Here is a 22,008-nt window from a genome sequence, read left to right as displayed (position 1 = left end):
GAGGTACCACCTGAGGCAGCAGCTCCACCGGCCCTCCCCAAACAGACTCTGTCTGCTTCCCGCAGCTGCACTTTCAGGCTTTGCCCCGCGGGAATTCTCCTCTGGGTTCATATAAACACGTGTATGGTGTCAAGGGGGCGGTTGTCGTCGCAAGGTCAGTCCTCGCCGCCTGGGAAAGAGGTTGCCCAGTTTCTTTCCGGAAAGGTTGAATCAGTTCGAGCCCTGGAAGAGGGTAACCTTTGGTCCAGAACTCGTCTGTCTCTCCCTCGCTCCCCCACCTTATCTCCATAGGGACGGCGGCTGCCTCGGCACCTGTTGTGAGATAACGCCATGGCTAGATACAGCTTAGCAAACTCCTTGTGCAGGGAGCCTCAGTGTCGCTGAGCCTGTGCTAAGGTGTGAAGGGGAACTGAACATGCCTCTTTCTCAGGACCAAATTAAAATCCACGAATTGCAGCATTTTGCTTGTTGCACTTTGCCATTGAGAATTTTTGTCACGCATTAACAGCCACATTATAGAAACACAGCACGCGAGCTGCCTAATTGCGCCCATAAATATCAGCACAGAAAGATGCTTATTGGATGAGAGCAAAGGAGGAGGCTCGGCAGCCCTGGAAATCCTTTGGCTTGCTTCTGGTAGCGATGCCTGGTTTCAGTGAAAGGATCATTTTCACTGCAGCAGGACTGTGATTGGTCGCCCTCCATCCTAAAGGCGTGGATTACTGCATAAACCTCGTATTTCAAGCACTCTACAAGTGAGTGACGGATCTGGCAGATCAAAGTCATTTACGTCTAATTAAGAACTCTGAAATGCATTCAGTGAGAGCAACAATGTGAATCCAGTAAGAGTTATTTTGCTGGTACAGTACCATACTGCTGCACTCTGTGTCTCACGGACATATTATGGTCTTCAGAAGAAACATGACTACTTTGAAACTGGTGTCACATGTCAAATAAATGTATTATGTTTCCTCATGGCACCAACCAGATCCCTAAATAATATCAGAGATGATTTTACCAACACAGATACAGTTACTACCGAGATGGCTACAATTTCCTTTCTGTAAGTTTGCTGTTTACATGTAGCAAATAAGGACATTCTTTAAAGAAAATAAACAAAGAGTGAATATATTAGTAAAAGAATCTAGTAAGCTATGCACTTTTAATATATAGCGATGTCAATCAAAACTTGCCTGGATATGAATGCATATATATAAATGAAAGGCACTGTATTCCTTTTCCATTGATGATCCGCTGCTCTTTTCCTTACTATATCTGCACCCTTTCCTGATGGACATGGAATAGCTGCTGACCTCTTCCTTTCCTTTCTGTCAACCTTTTCTCTCACCTCAGCAGAAAACTGTGTTTCTTCCTCACTGGATACACACAAGCTTACTTACGCCATAAGTAAGGAACATGGGCATCTTTTGTAAGGGGAAAAAAAAGAGTAACAAAGTTGAGAAGTTCACATCTTTTCTCATACCCAGGAGAGAAAAGTCAGATCACAAAGTTTGTGTAAGAAAGGCCATGTAATTTCACGTAGTTACTTCCATACTGAGTCTAATGCCCTGTCTTCAGCTAAAACTTCCAGAAAGATAACTTCTCTTACATCACTATTCACCTGCTCTGAAAAAAAATGTATATTTTTGGTTCTATGACCTCTTATACATGAAGCATGACAGTGGTGCTGCACTACACCAATGCCTTGTTTCTGTCTGACACAATATTTGAAGCATGGACCTTGCATCCTTGGCTGATGCCAGACAACTGCAGGCCTCTCAGCAGGCATCAGCTGCAAAAATTATGAGCTCCTTCCTGCCTGTAGCACTCTGCTGGAATACTGCTAGCACTTCCTCCATCCCAGCTTCCTACCATGAGCTGACCAGCATGGTAGGCCAGGTTGTGTTAAAAAAAAAGAGTGAATGATAGCAACAGGCAGGGCCTTTTTGGTTTTGTTTGTGTTTTTTAATTACCAGCACTACAGGCTAATAAAGTAGGACTGCCAAGGCTACTGTATAATTCCTGCTTTGGCACTTAGGAGACTGGACAGGGTTCAAGATAAGAGGAGGTGCAAACTAAACTCAGGTGGATTAGTGCTCCCAAGGCCAGGTTCAATCAGAAAAACACATTGTTTCACATTCCTTGTTCCCTAGACAGAAGGTAGAACACAATTGCCCAGGCAGGCTGCTGCTTCCTGCTCCTCCAGCTACACTGATGGCTAGGTATCTATCTATCTGATATTGTGACACTATCACAATATCAGTCCGGTCTGTGAAAAGAAGGATGTTTCCAATCCCAAGGGTCCACCTCCCAGCACATAGAGAACTGGACCACCATCCCAGAGATCCCAGACAGTCAATTCCTGGAGCCTCCAAGCAGAGGCTCTTCTCCGCAATTTACAGGCAAAGCCACACCCTGGACAGTTTGCTGGCTTTGTAAGGAGGTGTAATTTTTATCCTTTCCTGTTGACCCTTACTCTCCACTAGTTAGTTCAGCAGAAATGCAGTTGTCAGAGACATCTTCCCCAGTGGCAAGGATGCTTGAAGAAGTTCAGTCCCCTACTGCAAGTCATCCATACCTGCTTGCAGCTGTTTACCACTTTCCGTATTGCACCAGTTTGAGAAATGGTTTTACTGTCTTGTAACCTGAATGAGTGAAGGGGGGCAGAAAGGGGATTTTTGTAATTTCAGTAACTGAATTTTAATTGTCTCTTATCCCTCCTCACCCTCTGCCACCAAGAGGCACATTGGCACAGCTGAAGAGAACAAGGGTGCCCAATTTGAACTGTGACAACAGGAGCAGATGCAGCTTGGTTTCCCACCTGATCTCAGTGGCATTCCCCTAACGCTCAGGTGCAGTTCATACCCTGAGCTGCTCCTAAGCAGTCCTGGCTATGTTTGCAGGGCCTCCTGAACTCCCATTACTGGCACTGGTGCACATGATCACAACTTAGGTGCCTTAGCTAGGAAGGGGCTTCAGTAGGATCATAGAATCATCAAGCTTGGAAGAGACCTTTAAGATCACCAAGTCCAACTGGCAACCCAGTACTACCACTGAAACCCCTGAACCACTAAACCATATCACTCAGTGCCAGATCTAGATGCCACTTAAACATCTTCAGGAATGGTGACTCTACCACATCCCTGGGCAACCTATTTCAGTGCCTAACCACCCTAACAGTGAAATTTTTTTTAATATCTAATCTGAATCTCCCCTGTCTCAGCTTAAGACCATTTCTTCTAGTCCTCTCACTGTAGGCATGGCAGAAGAGACCAGCTCTCACCTCACTACAGTCTTCTTTTAGGAGTTGTAGTAGTGCAGTAGCAGTTCAAAATCGTGTATCACACATGCATCAGGCACATGGAGAATGGAAAGAGGCTACATTGTCTTCTGACAGAGCAGAAATCTATGAAGTCATTTTAAAAGTATTGAAAGCGTAACTGATTTCCCTGCCAAAGGAATAGGATCTGTGTGGTTTTATTAGAAATACTTTTTCTCTAAAGGCTGCTCAAGTTGTTGTAGTTTCTGGCATGATAGAAATGCTGATGAGAGTAGTGGGATGGATCATGTATGAGTTAGATGGCTGCAGGGAATGTTGCAACACCCACAGCTTATATTTAACCTACAGTAACAGAGCAGGGAGGAACTAGGAGCTTCAGAAATCATTGATCAGCGAGACATTTGACACAGAAAGGAATGTGGAGGGAAAATGTCTTCAAAATTGCAGTCTTTATGCATCAGATTAGCCATTAATTGCATAAAAAAACTTTTGGGGGTTTTCTGACTCCACCTCTTGCAGGTCCATATTATCATGGCACCTCACACCCTGTATTGACATACAGTCATACCCAAACATATTCCTATTTCCCAGCCTGTCTGCTGCCCTTGTCCTTCTTCTCAGCCTAAATCCCATCTTCTCCTGCAGATAAGACAGGTGTCAATATGAATCATTGCCAAGCCACATACACTATCATAAGGTAGGGTATTTATAGTCTCAGCTGCTGCATGTCCTCCCTGCCAATTTCTCTGGACCTTGGATTATGGCTTTAGCATTGAAGAACCTCAATCTTTTTTCCTAAGAAGCAGCAGTATGATGTCATTAACATTATGACATGATCAGTTGCATGATCCTGCAGAAGCCGGTGGAAAGATTTCAGGTGCCAACAGCAGGTGTCAGACTAACATTCAAGTCACACTTTGGAGTTGTCCTGCTGCAGAGCAGCATCGTGGTGGGAGGAACCAGGTGATCCAATCTGATTTGCAAAGCTGCCTTGAAGCCTGGAGCAAAAGCTTGGGACAACTCATAATAGACAGAACGCCTCATAAAAGACAGCTCTAGTTGTAAATGACCCAGCCTTGCCAGCTGCATTTCTAAGAACAAATTCAACAGAGTGAACGCTTTTCCAGCTCTGCCTGTGCAACCCCATAGATACTGTTTACTGTTCTGGTTGAAGACAGACAGAGCAGGGCCACACTGTCTCATGTATCACAGTATGAACCAGTCAGGTGTTTCCAAGAGCGCTGTCATTTAAGGAAATGTTTCTTTTCAATCACTGCAATTATTATGGGCATTTGAAAGACCAAGAGCTAATCTGCCACTCTATGGAAGTATATGAAGCACAATTAAGACACTTACTTCCAATTAGGTCTGAACTTAGAAGTTCATGAAATCTACCCATCCATGCCAGTTTTATTTCCGCTTAGCCTAAAAATAATTTATAGCACTTCCAACTTTGGGGTCTCTCCAGTTTTTGTTTGTTTGTTACAATTTTTACCCAATACGTATCTTTATGTTCATTGTCTATGTGTGGTGATAAAATTAAATATTATTTAGGCCCCTCACATTGATCACATATGTTCGGAAACCTGTAGGTGTTCCAGGACTTAGGGATCTTTTGACGCAAAACACTAGCTAGGAAAATAGCAGAAAACAAGCAGCTAGCTAATTGCATGGTGATAAATATGCCTTATAATGCCTTTTTTGGATTTCACCAGTTGAGACAAAATTGATAGGGAGAAATATGTGTCCTAAATCAGTTGCTATTTTGGCAAAGGAAATGACACACTTATAAGTAGTCTCCTGTTGTTATCTGTGACTGAGTATTTTCAAACCCTTTACTCTGTATGCTCTTATAATTATTTCAGTACCCTGCACTCAAAAATTTATTTTGTCTTCATTTTAAATAGGGTGAATATAAATACAACAGCAAAGATACATGTTTTGATAAGGCGTACTTTGATGGTAGTGTTAAGAGAATTACAAAAAGCAGTTGATGCCTCATGAAAATCTTAATAAGAAAAAATCTATTCAGAATAATTCTGGTTACTCTGCTTTATTTGAAGGGGGAAAGGGATAAAACCAGGCTCAGTGGAGATAAGCCTGGGGACAGCACACCAGTGTTTGAGGGACAGTGCAGTAGCGAGGTCCTTATCTGCTGTCTCAGTGGAGGTAGAGGACGGAGATTGATGTGAGGGTCATTGATGTGTTAGAAACCGTGGAAGTGGCTGAGAACGGTCAGGTAGGAATTAGGGCTTCTCCCTCCAAAAAGGTGGCAAGACCAATAGCCCAACTGAAGTGCATCTACATTGATGCCTGCAGCACAGGCAATAAACTAGAGGAACTAGTGATGCCAATTTTTGCCCCCAAAAAGGCGCAGAGAACTGCTCAGAGACAATTTTTAGTCTTTAAGCAGCGAGGTATATTTATTGAGCAACGTTGGAGAGCAGCCAGCTCGTGCTGGACAAAACTGCTCTACCTCTCCAGTGAATTTACAGGTTTTTATACCATTTTTACAGGTGATTGCAACATGTTTACATACATATTCATATAATTGCAACATCTGATTATAATATTCATAATAGGCAGAGTCTAGGCGGAGTCGGGGGCGTGGTCTTCAATTTGGGGAGAATTCAGGAGGGTCGTTCCTGTTTCTTCATCCTCTGGTGGTCGATTTTACTCCTCTTCTTCGGCTGAACTTTTCAACTTTCTTGATTTTGGCAGACTTAATGGTGTATTTTGCAAGATTCTTGGACTCAGGCCCCACTTTGCCCCCTTAGGTTGGGTATGTGTGCATTTTTCTAGTGTACAGTACCATCTAACCTGCATCTCTAAGTGCTGGCAGTGCATCCTAGCTAAGTTTTGGCAAGGTTCTTTGTGCTTTCGTTTATACTTATATTTTGACCTATACTTATATTTTATACCTATATTTTGATTCTACTTACTTTCTGGGCCTTGTCTGGCTTCGCTAGTACACAGTACAGCAGGAAAACTGTGACAAATTTTCATCTCAGAAACATGGTGGGATGACTTGTGCAACTAGAGTGCTGCAATGGATGGCTACAAACTCTTCAGAAGGGATAGGCAAGGAAGGAGAGGCAGTAGGGTAGCCCTGCATGTTAGGGAGTGTTAGCCCCCTGAGCTGAAAAACAGAGACAGGGAGCAGAAGGAAGTCCTCAAAATCCAAGGGGAAGTGGTTAGCAACCTGCTACATCATTGAGACACACTCAGGTCTATGGGGCCAGATGGAATCCACCTAAGGATACTGAAGGAGCTGTCAGAAGTGCTCAAGCCATTTTCAATCATTTGCAAGTACTCCTGGCTAAGCAGAGAGGTACCAGTTGACTGGAGGTTAGCAAATGTGGTGCCCTTTGACAAGAAAGGCCAGGAGGATCTGGGGAACTACAGATCAGTCAGCCTGACCTTGATGGCAGAGAAGGTCATGGAGCAGATCATCCTGAATTCCATCATGTGGCACATGCAGGACAACCAGGGGATGAGATGCAGCCATCATGGGTTTATGAAAGGCAGGTCCTGCTTCATCCAACTGATCTCCATCTATGACAAAGTGACCAACTCAGTGAATGAGGGAAAGGCTGTGGATGTTATCTACCTGAACTTTAGTAAAGCCTCTGACACCATTTCCCAAAGCATTGAGAAACTGGCTGCTCATGGGATGGCACTGTTTCCTGGGTAAAAAACTGTATGGCCAGGAGAGTTGTGGTGAAGGGAACAGAAATAGTGTGGCCAGCAGGACTGATGAGGTCACACCTCAAATCCTGGGTTCAGTTTTGGGCCTCTCATGACAAGAAAGGCACTGAGGTACTCAGAAGAGCAACAAAGCTGGGGAAGGGGTTGCAAGAAAAATAGGATGAGGAGTGGCTGAGGGAGCTGGGGTTGTTTAGGCCAGAGAAACGGAGGTTCAGGGGGAATGTTATTGCTCTCTAGAACTATGTGAAAGGAAGCTGTGGTAAAGTAGGGGTGAGTCTCTTCTCCCAAGTAGCAAGCAACAGGATGAAAGGAAATAGCCTCAAGTTGTGCCAGGTGAGGTTTAGACTAATATTAGGAAAAATTTCTTCACCAAAAGGGTTGTCAAGAATTGAAACAGACTGCTCAGAGAAGTGGTGGAGTCACCATACCTGGAGTTATTTAAAAGATGTGTTATTATGGCACTTAGGGGATTGATTTACTGGTGGACTTGGCAATGCGGGGTTAACAGTTGCCCTTGATGATCTTGGAGGTCTTTTTCAACCTAAATGAATCTCAGATTCTCTGATTGTTTTATCATCTATTTCCTTATTCCTCTTCCCTAATTCATTTTTAGCAGGCATGTTTGTATAAAACCAGGGTCATTGTTGCATTGCTGCTTAGCTCTCACATGAAAGCATAATCCTCTGCATATCCCAACATATTTAGTTAGACACAATTTTTATAACTTCAGATGTTGAACTAGGGGCAAAAGCACATGATTCCTAAATATACAATCTGTACTAGTGTCCTTTTTTTCTCTGTTCATTACAAGCAAATAGCAACACATGGAACCCACTTACCAATATACTGAATGGAAATGTAACATTGTAAAACATTTAAAATAGGTATGTGAGTGTTGCAGCTCCTCGGGACACCTGTCACTAAGTCAAGCTACACCATTTTCCGGGTAAGTGAAATTTCATCTCTCCTCTACTGGAGACTTTCATCATGTCAGGTGCCTCAGCAAGCCTCTTTTTCTTGCCATTGACTCCAATTTAACCTATCAACATTCCTTAATTGGGTTTCTGTCAGCCCCGTGAGATTAAATAGTCCCCACAATCCCCATAAACATGCTCCACAGACATTATTTGTACTGGCTGAGATAACTGAAGGAGAACACAAATCTTTTTACCAGTGAGCCAGATGAAATGAACCTGTATAAAAATAAATCTGAAGTAGTTCTGACCTAAATTTCAAACTGAGCATGATTCTCTCTCCTTTTTAGAAGTTTGAGCTTCTCTCTCAGCCTTTACTATTCTAATAATTCTTACTTCTTTCCCCGCAGAAACTCCTAACAGCCTTTCCATCAATAACAATACCTTTCATTCAACCTAGCAACCTCTGCTGCAAAAAATATGTTCTTTAAATCTCAAAAAGCTTTCTCTGAATCAGAACATTCTGGAGAGGTTATTGACCACATGGTAAGTCAACAAGAACCTTTAAGAGAGCATGCTAAGCCTAAATGGTGAGACACATAACTCTTTGGCTCACACTGTGATAGCCAGAGAGAAAGGGAATGGAGGACAAAAAGTGTGGAGGACAAGACTTCTTGGACAAGTCTTCTTGGACTATACTGCTTTTGGACCAGACAAAGTTGAAGATATAAGTGACTAAAGAGAAGAATGGCAGCAAATACATGTGCATTTTAAATGCAAAAAAAGCTTTCTAGCTACATTGAACTATGAACCTTTTGAATGTCAGCCACCTTTAGGAAAAGTCTGGGATATGGCTAGAACATTCAAGAGTCTCCTCTTTCACAGACAAGACCTGAACTCTGATGTGGGCTGTGGCAGGAATATTTTGTATGGTACTTCTGCTCCCTCTGCGCAAGGTTTTTCCCATGGAGGAGCTTGCACAGAATAGTCTGAGAACCTGTGCACACTTCTGTTGGTAAACCATTTACAGAACTCTAGAAGGATGGTGTTCAAAACTAAAAATGTATTGGTCTTTTTCACAGACAGGAGTATTGCTAGGCTTGGTACAGTGCTCTTCTGGGGGACTAACTTTTTTTTGCACTCAGGCTTGCACTCACCTTGCAAAATCCACAGTTATCTCTAGCTTCAGGAGAACTCCATGCGAGGATGAGGTCTTTCTATAGGATTTCCTTGCCATTTCCATAGTGTACAGAATTGTCCTAGATGTTTTGTGAAACAAAGTAAGGAACATCTGTCATCCCTGGATAACATATGAAAGTTTTAAAAATAAAATATAGAAGATTTTGTAAGCAGGGAATGTATTGTGAGCAAACAGCATGAATGTCCTAGCTGCATGTTCATAATATAAAACAGCATCAGATGTGGTATTACAATGTAATAGGAATTTACTGGCAAAATGAGATTGCTCTTTCTGGGTTTTGCCATAACAGGATATTAATATAAGGGTTGACTAACCCAGTAAAGCTGGGGTCACATCAGGTTTTCTGGATGGATATATGTCACCAATTATTTCGAGTAAATTATCTAAAAAGTGCTACTTTTCATGTTCAAATCATCACTCTTCAGATCAGAAAGAAAATCCTGTGCAATAGGATTATTACTAACACACAAAACCTTCTTTCATCAGTGTACATGCATGTGTACGTGCATATGTTCCTCTGAGTAATTTTGCTTCCACATACAGCCATTTCAGTCTTACTAAAAAATAGTGTCTTTAGACTATTAATTCCAAGCCCTATTTCTTATTTCTAAAAGGGCTTTATCTGAGGACAAATGCCACCACTGAACCAAATGTGGTGAGAGGTTTTGGTTTGCTAAAGGGGCAAGCAACAGTTCTTGCCATTCACTGTGGCCCTCAGGGTACCATAGGGAAGCCCAGCATCTACTGAGGGGCCTCATTTCACATCCCAGTTAGGTGTTCTGTTCATGAGCAAAAAAGAGGTAAATTTCTCATCAGTAGCTTTAAAAAGCAGGAGGATCGTGGCTACACCACATGTGAGAAGAGAAAGGCTGTATTTCTATTAGTAAATTGAATGGCCCAGTGATGAGTACTGAGACCAGCTCTGTGTCCCCCAACATAGAAAGCATGGGGACCTGCTGGAGTCCACGTGGTCCAGAGGAGGACCGTGAAGATGATCAGAGGGCTGGAGCACCTCTCCTATGAAGACAGGCTGAGAGATTTGGGGCTGTTCAGCCTGAAGAAGAGAAGGCTCCAGGGAGACCTTATAGCAGCATGCCAGTACCTAAAGGAGGCTTGCAGGAAGGTCAGAAAGGGACCTTTTATAAGGGCATGTAGTGGGCATGTAGTATGACAGGAGGGGTGGCTTTAAACTGACAGATGGTAGGTTTAGATTAGATATTTGGAAGAAATTCTTTATGATGAGGTGGTGAGGCACTGGAACAGGTTGGCCAAAGAAGTTATGGATTCCTCATCCCTGGAATTGTTCAAGGCTAGGTGGATGGGGCTTTGAGCAACCTGGTCTACTGGTTGGCATCCTTGTACATTGCAGAGGGGTTGAACTAGATGATTTTTAGGGTGCCCAAATCATTCTGATTCTGTGTTGCTGGATGATAAGAATGATGAGCATGTTGCATCTGTGCTAATGAGCTCCCTTAGCCTTCAAAAGGGTATATGGATCATCTTAGTCACTATGCAGTAATGGAAAGTTGCTAGCTGGCATTTGGAAAACTCAAATGCAGGGGCAGCTTTTTAATGCAATGCTTGTTTTCCAGGGGCTGAATAGTGTTCCTGGCACGGTTTATTTCTGGAGTGTACACTAAGCCTAAGCATGCTCTGTCTCTCTCCCCCTACATGGTGAAGGGGGCTCAGAGAAATTCTCTAATGCAATGAAATCAGTGGACATTTTGCTGAAGAGGCAATGACCTCAAGACAGCAGCACCAAAGGAACACTTTGAGAACAGTAGAAGGAAAAACACTTGTAAAATTCCTGAGATAAGCCACAAATATGAGGAGGTTGCAGAAGGAAAGCCTGCCTTGAAGTTCTACGGCACGCCATCAGCAAAAACAACCTAAGACATTTTTGCTAACCCTATTATCACTTTTCATAGTTACTTATCTGGGTGTACTGGTTTTGGCTGAGACAGAATTAACTTTCTTTGTAGAACCCCTACAGTGCTATGTTTTGGGGTTTTGAAGAAAATTGTGTTGATAATAACATGGATATGTGTTAACTGTTGCTGAGCAGTGCTTACATAGCGTCACAGCTGCTTTCATTTCTCGCATTGACGCACCAGCGAGTGGGCTGGGGGTGGGCAGAAGGTTTGGAGGGGACAGAGATGGGGCAGATCTGAACCCTGTGAAGAAAGGGACTTCCCATACAGTACAATGTCATGATCAGCAATAAAAGCTGGGTAGGAGTTTGCTAGGGCTGCTATTGCTTGGGGACTGGCCAGGCATTAGTTGGCTCATGGAGAGCAATTGCTGTTTTCTGCATTGGTTGTTTTTCTTGGGTGTTTTTTCAGGGATTTTTTTTTTTTTTGGTGGGGCTCGTTTGTTTGTTTCCTTTTTTTTACTTATTAAACTGTGTTTATCTCAACCCCGATGTTTTCTCATTTTGCCCCTCCTATTCTCTCCCCCGTCCCACTGGGAGAGGGAGTAAACAGCTGTGTGGGGCTGAGCTGACCACCAGGGTTAAGCCACAATACCAGGTTGCTCCAGCTCTTTGCAGGCCTGTTCTGTAATCCAGGGACAAGGTCCACATGAAAAACAAGTCAGTATATCATGATATTGAGATCACACTCATAAAAAGCAGCTGCTCCAGAAAAATCACAGCTGATCTTTTAACTTGCTGTGAATGCTTTAGACCACTCTGCCATTTCTCTAATTTCAAATCACCATTGGAAAGACCATACACTAACTGAATGTATCTATTTTTAGGAAAGAACTGCCCACATACTTCTTCAGAATATAATCAGCAATCTGCAAAGCACAAGTTTATGAATAACTATTAGGCAGTTTCTAATCTCCAGCTAGTGTTTTGATCTCAATTACAGATGTCTCCCAGCTAGGGGAGCAGAAACAAGACTGCATTATTTAAGACAGGACATAAAGATTGCAAATTGGGAACTGTATGGTTGGCTGTAACATTCATGATTTGCAAACTGCGCTATTCAGTCAGTGATATGGGTCAAATGGTATTATTTTTGTTGCCCCTCTGGATAATTTACATAACAAACTAGGACGACAAGAACAGTTTATTTCACAATCAGACTGAAGTTTGCTTTTAGCATAGGAGCACACAGTTCTCATCAAGTTCAAGTGCTCAAATGATCTCTGAAAACAATTATGAAATGGTTACTTCCCAAGTGGAATCAAAATCTACTCATGAATTTCATTACAGATTTTTGGAAGCATTTTCCCCAGTCAACAAACCTTGACTATCATTTTCTGTAACATCTTTCTCAAAGCACAAATATATCATATTATTATGATTATGTGCAGTAAAATAAAACAGTGCCAAGGATGAGTTAATCTTTAATTTTTTGAATCTTCCTTTCAACAGAAAGGATCCATTTCGCAGTCTTCAGTCTGCACCTAAGTGGTTAATTTAGTGTTCAGAACAGGTTTTTATTACCCTTTCTTCCTTCACTGCCTCACTACACACATGCTCATCTTTTATTTTCCTTGCAACTTGATGCTTTTGGTTCCTTTCACTGTGTATTATCTGCTGCTGGCAGTAATCTTAGCTCTTCAACTGACAGCAAAATTATGAGGTGCTCAGTACAAGATGACAATTTTCCTTCCCTCATTCTAATTCATTTGCGCTGCCATCAAGGAATCAGCGTCATCTTTTCAACACATTAACAGCTCTCTGCTGATAGAAAGCATCAGCTCCCCATTCTTCAGCAAGAGGTCAAAAACGATTTTTGTTTTGTAACAACCCATTAAATTTTGTACTTTGGAAAATTCCATTGCTCTCTGATGTCAAATACTTAGGCCACTGTCTCAGATGGCAGAGAGGGAAGAGGGGGTTTGCTGTGAGATATGAAGTGACACAGGCAGCCTAGAGAGGATCGTGATCTACCATCAGCCTTGCTTGGTTGATTACTTTCTTTCTTTCTTTTTTTTTTTTACATACTCTTAAGAAAGTCTCTTTGTTTCAGTATGCACACAAAGGCTCCTGGCATTGTTTTACTAGCTTTAAAATAGTTCTTTAGCTAAATATTGCTGTAGGCTTTTTGAAAGAAAAAAGGATCTGGTTTTATACATTACCAGACAAATCGACACAAAATCCTATCAGAGAAAGACCTAACTAACTTTATGCAAATATTGAAGGTCACCTCTCTATCTTCCACAAGGTGTTCACTCTGACTTGATATAGCATCATGTGACCAGTAAAAACTTACAACATAATTGTGTGCCTCAATAGGAAAAGGTATGTACCTGCACTATTTCTGTATACATGGCATGACTTTATTCAGTTTTCTGTACAGATGAACTTATCTGGTTAGACAAGTGAGTTCCCTTATCCCCAGGTAGCTTTGTAATAGGAAACCTCGGTCAGTGTTACACACACTCCTTTACATTCAGTGTAAGAGAAGCTGAAAATCTATGTCAGACAACTGGCATTAAATTGTTCAGTGAACACAGTTGTGTTTCTGATGGGTGTACAGGTAGATTACAAATAGGACCTTAAGTAAGCCTGGCAGCAGATAGAAGAGTCGGTAGAGATTGAGAGGCTGTGCAGGGGACCCTGCCAAGGTCCCCAGGCACTGGAGCAAGCCCAGCTGACCAGTTTAGTTCAAGGACACATGAAGCTGCCAGTGCCATTCCTCATGCTGCAAGAAGACATATGGTCCTGGGTTTTCTTACCTCTCTTTTAATTGAAGCACATTTAAATATGAAGGGTAAAACTTGGAATAACTCAAAACCAAAATAAGGAGAATGAGAGAGAGAAGCAAACTGGTTAAAAATAACCCAAAGTGTGAGTACAAAGTGCGGTACAATAGACATACTGCAATATTTGCAGATAGGGCTGGGAGGAAGCAGAGGTGGAAAACTGTGGGTTTGGGTGAAAAGTTGAAGAACTAATTCAGCATTCACCTCAGCACTGTCAGAGCTCTGATAGAGAAACCAGCAGGACTCCTTGAAGTCTGCAGCAGTAATAGCTCCTGAAGGACAGGGTTTGGAAAAGAGAAGCCCGTACTTTTGGGGGAGAGGTGAATGACAGTAAAAAACCCCACCAATATCTTGAAAATATTGAGGAGATTCAGCTTTCTTCTACTCCAGCTATAAACAGAACAGCCCCCATTGTCATCATCGCTTCATGCCTCTTCAGGGCGTGTTGGGGGGTTCCTGGGGAGGGGTATGGGCACTTCTTCCCCCTGCTGAGCAGGAACAGTCTGACACAAACCAGGCTAACTGCTGCTTTCCAAGGGCAGTGTTGTAGGCACATTTCCCAGGAAACTAGGAGCTCCTTTATTTTATTGCTGCTACCCTGGGAATAGCTGTGTCTATTTCCAGTTTTACATCAGACAGCATCCAAAATTAATGTTCTTTAATAAACAGCAAAATGTGTGTTGTCAGTATCTCAGGGTGAACACACATACAATTAGACCTTTGGCAGACCTTATTTACATTTTGCACCTAAAAGTGATCTTCAGATTTTGTCCCATGGCTGTCCTGTATTGTTTGATTTATTGTTTTAGCCACGATTCAACAAAAAGAGGGAAAAAACCGCAACAAACACAAAGATTTCACTCCTCCTCACTCTTCCCAGCTGCACACACCCGATCGACTCATTTCCTTTCTCAGCAAAGGAATTAGGCCCCTGTGATGCTGTATTTCCAAAACAAGGATGTTCAGCCATAAAACTCTTGCCTCTGTGTCAGGGAAAATATGCCAGAAGTCCTTGCTGCACTGAGAGAGGGACTAGCCTGGACACTAGCACACAATGAACAGCAGTTAGTATGGGGAGGTGCAATACCTGCCAATGTACTTAGTGCAACACATGCCTGCACACGGAGTGCAGTATGTGCCAAAGCTGCTGGGCTGTGAGGGAGCAGGAGATGCACACCCCTCCAAGCATGGATGCTCTGGCCAGATAGGGGTAGAAGGATATGGCAGGGGATGGAAGCTGCTCAGTGAAGTCTTTTCAGTTCCCTATAGCATTTACACAAAGTAATATCTCCTGAAACAACCCCCTGCTTCATCCAACTTAGGATCCTCCTTTCTTTTTTTCGAAGGGCATTAAATTATCATTTGCTTCTCATTCCCTTGGAAGATACACGTAGTTTTTGCAATTCCTTTGTGAAGTGCAGCTTCTCCCTAGAGACCCTTCACAGAGCTTGCAATGTTTTCTGTCCAACAATGATTTCCCCATGAAATAGGCTTGATTTGAAAGGGAAAGTGTTTCCTTGAGCTGCCAACTCAGTCAAGTCTCCAGCAGCTGAGCTGGCTTTCTTCCATCTTAAGCATCATTGCTACTAATCGAGGGTCATGCTGACAAGCTCCAGACTCTAGCTGTGCCTGTGTGACCATGTGGCCATCAGCTGACGCTATCAGTGACAGCTTGCTGGATCTGGTGGCTCTGCTACAGTCACATGGGGGAACCTACTGCAACGAAGGTAGCAGAGCTGAGGATTGTGTGTGTTCAGAATGGTGCTAAAAGGCATAAAAATCACTAAGGACTAACAGATCAGGAGATACCTACCCAGGTAGAAATACAGCATCTTTAATCAATATTCAGAGCGTGGATGCACTAAGAGATTATTTTGCTGTGGATTGGACAGAAAGAAGTTTTTTCCCCTTTACAGCTTTTTCCAACTGTGGAAGAAATCCCTAAAGAAAGACCAAAATGCCTCCCTCCCTTCTAATCTGACACCATGGAGCATAAATTCATGCATATTCACACAGGATTTTACTCACAGGGGAAAAAAACAGCAGCACTGAAAGAGACAGTTCAGAATACCACTAAATTACATGTGCCATGTAATTCATATTTTTCCTCTTCAGCAAATCAACGCTATTCTCTCCTGCTAGTACTCAGTGTCAGTACTTGAATGCAGAACTGCCACTTGGAGCAAATAAAGTTTACCAAGGAAACCCAGCAGGAATTCAATGTCCAGTAGCTATGGTAAAAAGGAAAAATGTTTTTTATCATATTTCAGCTGGACTATTAGTGCCCTGTTAGGATTTCTGAGGACAAAAATGCTGTTTATACAGCATCAGTTGGCAAGAAGGTGCTTCATTACTAAAGCCCTGTTGAAAAATCTGGCTATTTATCAGATGTGTAAATGGTGCCGAGTTTTTTGAAAGCCTGGCTTTTCCTTTTCTCTTTTGTCACTTTTTTTTTCTTCTGTCACTTGTTATTCCAAAGTGTTAAGTGTTTCTGGATGTGTCTCTAGAGCTTTCTTGTTTTTTGCTGATCTTTTTCACATCTTCATGAAATAGACACATGTTGAGGACAGTGCCACTTTTTAACATATTAAAACTGAAATATTGCAGAAAAACAATAATGGAATTGAGTTTTGATTTAATCCATTAGCTATGCAGAGCTAGAGCTGTGTATCTAATACTACAAAGCATGTACGTGATCTCCTTACAAGATGAAAGGAGAAGACTTTGCAGTTGAGCTTTATGCTTGTCCTTTGCATTACTGTCTTTTCATTCTCTTTTTTCCTAACTATGATTGCCCCTGGAGGAGCTGTAAACTTTGTTTCAGCTCTGCCTGAGAACAATATACCAGCCACTAGTTCTTCTCATGAGTAAGGATTGACACCTTGTGGCCAGAAAGAGCAAAAGAAAAAATAATCCTATTACATTTTGAATCATCTAGCTGTTCCCTATTAGGCAAAGTTTTCTTTAAACATCATTTATTTAGCTCTTTAAGGAGCCTAAGAAATATCAGTACCAATATGGGCTTGTGCTCTTTTGCTTATGTTTTTATATGGTTAAGAATGATTAAACTTCTGGTCTCTAAGAGAGAGAAAACACCTTTGGAGGCTTTACTCCTCTAGGAGTCTAGGCCAGATAGGGGTTTTCTACTCCAGCCAGACTATCCTTCAGGGAGAAGATAGCTTAAGGATCATCTCACTGGGAGACTTAACTCCCAGTCTTTTGCCAGAGTTTGAGGAAGATGTTTTCCCCATGAAAGCATTTGCAAGAGCTGGGTGAGTAGTAGTAGTATGATCTCACAGTGGACTTTGCTGAGACTATTAGCCCTGGGTCCCCAACCCCTCGTCAGACTCTTCCAGGACAGACCTCGACCAAAGGAGCAGAAGAAATGTGTGAGAGAGCCATCATTATCTGGGAACAGGATGAGTTCTGGCTTCTTCGGGATGCTGTTTTCACTTCTGCCATAAAAGTTACCTATAAACTTTGAGATTCTCTTTAAATCTCTGGTTTCTTAGTTGTTGTGTTAGCAAAAAACAGGAGTCAAAGTCTTTTTAGTTCAACAAAGTGGAAGTCTAATGAGCTTGAAACACTCCTCACTCCGACCCAGCATTTCCTCCTATGTGGTGATTTATTGTTGTGGTTTAAATTGCTGTAACTCCCAGGAACTCAGTGTTCTCGTCTTTGTACTAACAAAGTATTCAAATGTAATTAGACATCACCTCATGTCCTCTGTGTCTACGTGGTGGACAAGAAGTGTCAGCTAGGCAAAGCAGGTTAAAGCCACTGATGTGAGCTGGGAAGACAAGACAATAAGACTGGAAAGGGGAAAAAACAGACATTCCTGCTCATTCATTGTGTTTAGGTGATGTTAGATGAGAATGATTTATACATCAGCATGGGAAAGGTGAATTTAGAGCAGAGATGCTAGAGAGGGTATATCTAACTTCAGATATTGGCTGAAAGCTTTTCCCAGGAAAAAAGGATAGTGAAGAAGACAATGCAAAAAGCATCTTCCCGATCTTGAGAAGTTCAGTGGGCTAGTCCACAGACTGGCAATGAAAGTGTTACCTGACTCAAGGTCAGTGTGTTTTGCCTGTGCAGAGTGCACAACTTCTCCCAAAGTACAACTGCCATCTCTTGAAGATGCCCAAGAAAAAAATAACTGACTTTTTCACAGGTGACCATTATAATGATGCAAATGACCATTTGACCACAGTGACAATGTCAGCCACTTTAACCTGTGCAATAGATGTCAGAGTGACACAGATTTCTCAGCTGTGTTGCTTTTTGGGTTTAAGATCACTTTCGAGTGAACCTTTATGAACTTAAGGGCTGAAAGACTCATCCAAACCTCCTTCCTAAGAGAAGAGCAATGCATGTTCTCAACTTCCCACTTTGGAAGTATTTGCTTTGCACAAACATTTAGCTTGTGCAGGAGCCCTTCTGGACATCACACATTGTCCCAAGATACACCAACCACATTTCAGGTCAGTAGCAGTAATATCTCTGTTTGTAGGTCTTATGTGCATTACATAGTACATTACTCTATTTTCTCTCTGTTAGTTGATGACAGCTCCTTCTCCACTCACATATCACATCAACCAAGTCAATTCTCCTGACTGGAGCCAGCTGTGCTCAGGATCCATTCAACATTTTGGAGCCCCTGAAAAAGGCTGATCCCAGCACTAGTCTATTCAACTGCAATGAACTGGATATTTCCAACACCGTGCGTATGCTTTCACATACGCTGAATCCCATGTCAGCGTAAAGCTGTGGGGCTTGCACGCACAGCTGTATGTCTGTCAGTCTGTCCAGAGGGTGTCAGATGGATTGATTCTCTGCCAAACTAGCTGGCAGCAGCAGGTGGCACTCGAGGCTATTCCACTGCGCACGTGTGGTGATGCTCCTAAAGGAGGACAAAGGGTGAAACACCTCTTGATGACCAGCTCAGGGAAAATGTACTGATGTGGGGTTTGTGTACAATTTTGGTTATGGCCAAACCTGAAGGGAGAGGAGCCTTAGCATTTCAGAAAATGGGTCTAGGACAAGAACCCGGAGTTGTTAATTTTCAGGACTGAAAGGGCCTTAGGTACATGGCACGGCTTTCTTAGCTTAATCCTTGGAAACCTTTGAAAGCACAGCTGGAGAGGGCCCTGAGGAACATCATTTGACCCTGATTTGAACATGGAGTTAGAGCAGGTGACTTGCAGAAGACCCTTCCAACCTTGATTTTTCTATCATTCTCTGAGCAAGCTGTGTGACATGTCAAAACAAGCCTCAGAACAGAAAGCTTTCAATAAAGCTGTGATCAGGGTCTTCACTTTGAGGAGAAGCTCAGGCCTAACTCACAGTTTATTTACATCATATTGTAAATGCTATCACTCTGCTGGAGACATGGGATGCCTCTTCTGGCAGTGTTGTTACAAATATTTGAAATGTAATTTTCAAGTTTCACCTTTTGAAACCTGTAAATGTCAGAATTTCAGGAGGAAATGAATGTGCCTATGGGGTGGAGGCAAACTATTTTTGAAAGTTGACTTTGCAGACTTAATGATTTGTTTGTATTTTCTGGATGACCACTGATGTGCCTTCACAGCAGTGTGCTGAGTTGAAGTCTTTGATTCCCTGCAATAAGCCTAAAAGGTTATTTTTATACAATCACTTGTTCTTGAGGGGGGCAAAGGTGAGGAAGAAACAATGCCCAGAAATTCTTCATCAGACATAGTTTTCTAGGGCAGTCAGTGCGTAAAAGCATTTGAGTCATGAGACAGCGTACGGAAAATTTTCTGTCAAACTGTAGAGTAGTTTGAATCCATTTGTCTCCTGCCAGGTCTCTTGTGCAACCTCAGTTTGGGAACACGACAGGTTAGAATACAGGTTTGGAGTTCTTTGGCTTTGAGTCATGACATTAGAATATCCATTAGATGTATGAAGTCAGAAATCATGAAGGCAAATGACTGCACTGAGGCTCCATATGATATTAGCTGCAATAGGTGTGGACCCTTTGTTTATGTCCATTCCAAGAGGTGAGCTGCACCTTCTGGCAGATTATTAATACAGATAATTTATCGTAAGAGGTAGTGGAAGGTAAATAACAACTCATCCTTAAAAATCCTATTATTTGTCTATGTGCTCCCTCTTTCTCTGGTTTAAGGTAGCCAGATATGTTATGATTATAGGAGATAATTAACCATTCCTTATTCTATGGGATATTATTAAAAATTCTTAAAGCATAGGAATAGTGTGAGCTTTCTTTGTGATATGGGATTATATACCAGTGTGCTTAAAAAGCATAATTGTACAATAGAAAGACATAAATTTCTGGCCTGCGAAGTTTCTGGAGTGCTGTGTTTGGTATTGGAGTCACAACTGCCAAAATGTAACTTTAAAGAGAAAAATACAGAATAATAAAAATATAGTCAGGGCTGGAGAAAGCAGTGATGTGTTAACAATCAGCACATATTTTAAAAGAATAAGAAGAGAAAAAAATAGGAGAATAGAGGGTACAGCTACAACCAGGAAATTTGAGATGAAATTAATAGAAGAGACAATTAAGAAAACTATCAGAAATTATACTTTAAAAAGTAAGTAAAGGATCAGGCTTCAAAGGAAAAGACAGAAAGCAGCTCAGTAAATTTGGGAATGGATATCACTTAAAAAGCATACTTATTCTTGATTAAGAGGCTTTTAGAGTGAAACCTACTTATCTAATAAAAGCATAGCTACAATATCATTGTAGTAAAGTGTTCTAAAGGTTCTTAACAGGCACAAATTTGCTGTATACTTTTTGGTGTTCTGCTTAAGTGCATCTTTTCAAGGAGGAAGACTACAGTACAGTCATATTGGGAGCTTCCATATGAGCTCCACTTTTATTTTTAGGCATCCTATTTTGCAGAAACGCAATTCTGTCCACCCTGAGTTTATCCATCTGAAAGGGTTTAGCAGCTGGTTTAGTTCTCACACCTGTGAAAGTCTGGATAGCCTGAAAGCCCAGCTTAATGAACTGGCTTCACTGCACTGGGTAGCTGTCTGCAAGTGGAAAAAAGGGAAGTTTGGGAAAAGATTAAGAAAACAACAGATTTTTGCCTTGAGTAGAATATTTATTTATTGACCCATAAGTGGTGCAGCTGTATTTTCAATGATTGATGAGAAAATGCTAAGATAAATATTTCAAGAGTTATGACTGTCTCCTGCTGTTATTCTGGGCCAGCAACCTATTTTGAAAGCTTTTTTTTTTTTGTCAGAGGTGAGCTTCCTACAGTGTTTCTGACTCAAATCTTTGTACGCAAGTGGGAAGCATCAGGTTATTTCTAAATCCTAAATGCTCGATGCTTTGTGTCTCGTAGGACAGCCGAGCACAGAACAAGAAATCTCTCATAGCTACCTAAAAAACCTTCTTTCTGTACAATGGTGTGCCAAGTTTATTGGCAGCAAAGTCGAAATGCTTGCCAATTTCTGACATCGTTTCTAAAAATATTTTGTATATACGTAATCATTCAGTTGAGATTTCTGGAATGATTAATCTAATTAATTTTAGAAGAAATTGCCCACAGGCCTACAAGTAAAATGCAAGGAAAAAATATTAATTAAGATCACATAGTGAACTTTAAATAATTAAAAAGAAAATGTTGTGTCCCCAAATACAAAATTTATCCATGGTCTCTTTGTCATCCCTTTTGAAGAGTATATGAAATTTCCATCATGCTTTAAGTTAGTGTGAATAAGCCTGCCATCTCATCTTCCCATTTTTACCTTTCCACTGAATAAAGAGTTGCAAGAGGCAGTCCATTTAGCAATGATGAAAACTGAAAGCTTATTTTCCACATATTTTTAAAAATACACATTGAGGTCATGGCCCCACTGAAATGTGCAGCTGGAGGAGAGCATGAGTGGGAGGTAGAAACTGCAGCTGGAAGCAATTTCTCCAGTGTCACACCCTGGCCTGGCCAAGGCTGCTTTGGCCCTGAAGAAAAATAGTCATTTAAAATCATAGGTAGAAAAGGGTGCCGCTTGGACCACCCCTTTCCTCGTGAGAAGCTCTAGAATTAGAAGCACCCACAACCCACTACAGCCTGCACGGTCCACTGATGATATTATTCTGGAGAAATTATTTATTGATGCCACAGTCATATACGATTCTCAGCCTTGTCCTATCCATGTGTTACTCTTCACAGGTTTCAGTCAGTCCT

The 22,008-nt window shown here is 41.8% G+C and overlaps 1 protein-coding gene across 1 annotated transcript in view; it reads right to left on the bottom strand.

Annotated features, from left to right (window-relative positions):
- The window catches only part of CARMIL1 (capping protein regulator and myosin 1 linker 1), a 193,631-nt gene extending 193,299 nt beyond the window's left edge, over positions 1–332 (bottom strand). Inside the window, exon 1 of the mRNA XM_018069977.1 lies at positions 238–332. Coding sequence (XP_017925466.1) covers positions 238–332 — 95 coding nt within the window. The remainder of the gene's footprint in view (positions 1–237) is intronic.
- Between the last annotated feature and the right edge of the window lie 21,676 nt (positions 333–22,008).

The sequence above is a fragment of the Manacus vitellinus genome, unplaced genomic scaffold (genome assembly GCF_001715985.3).
Source record: "Manacus vitellinus isolate BGI_N305 unplaced genomic scaffold, ASM171598v3 scaffold_17_pilon, whole genome shotgun sequence".
NCBI lineage: Eukaryota > Metazoa > Chordata > Aves > Passeriformes > Pipridae > Manacus > Manacus vitellinus.
Note: the sequence above shows the minus strand (reverse complement) of the source record. Positions and strands in the feature narration are given on the sequence as shown.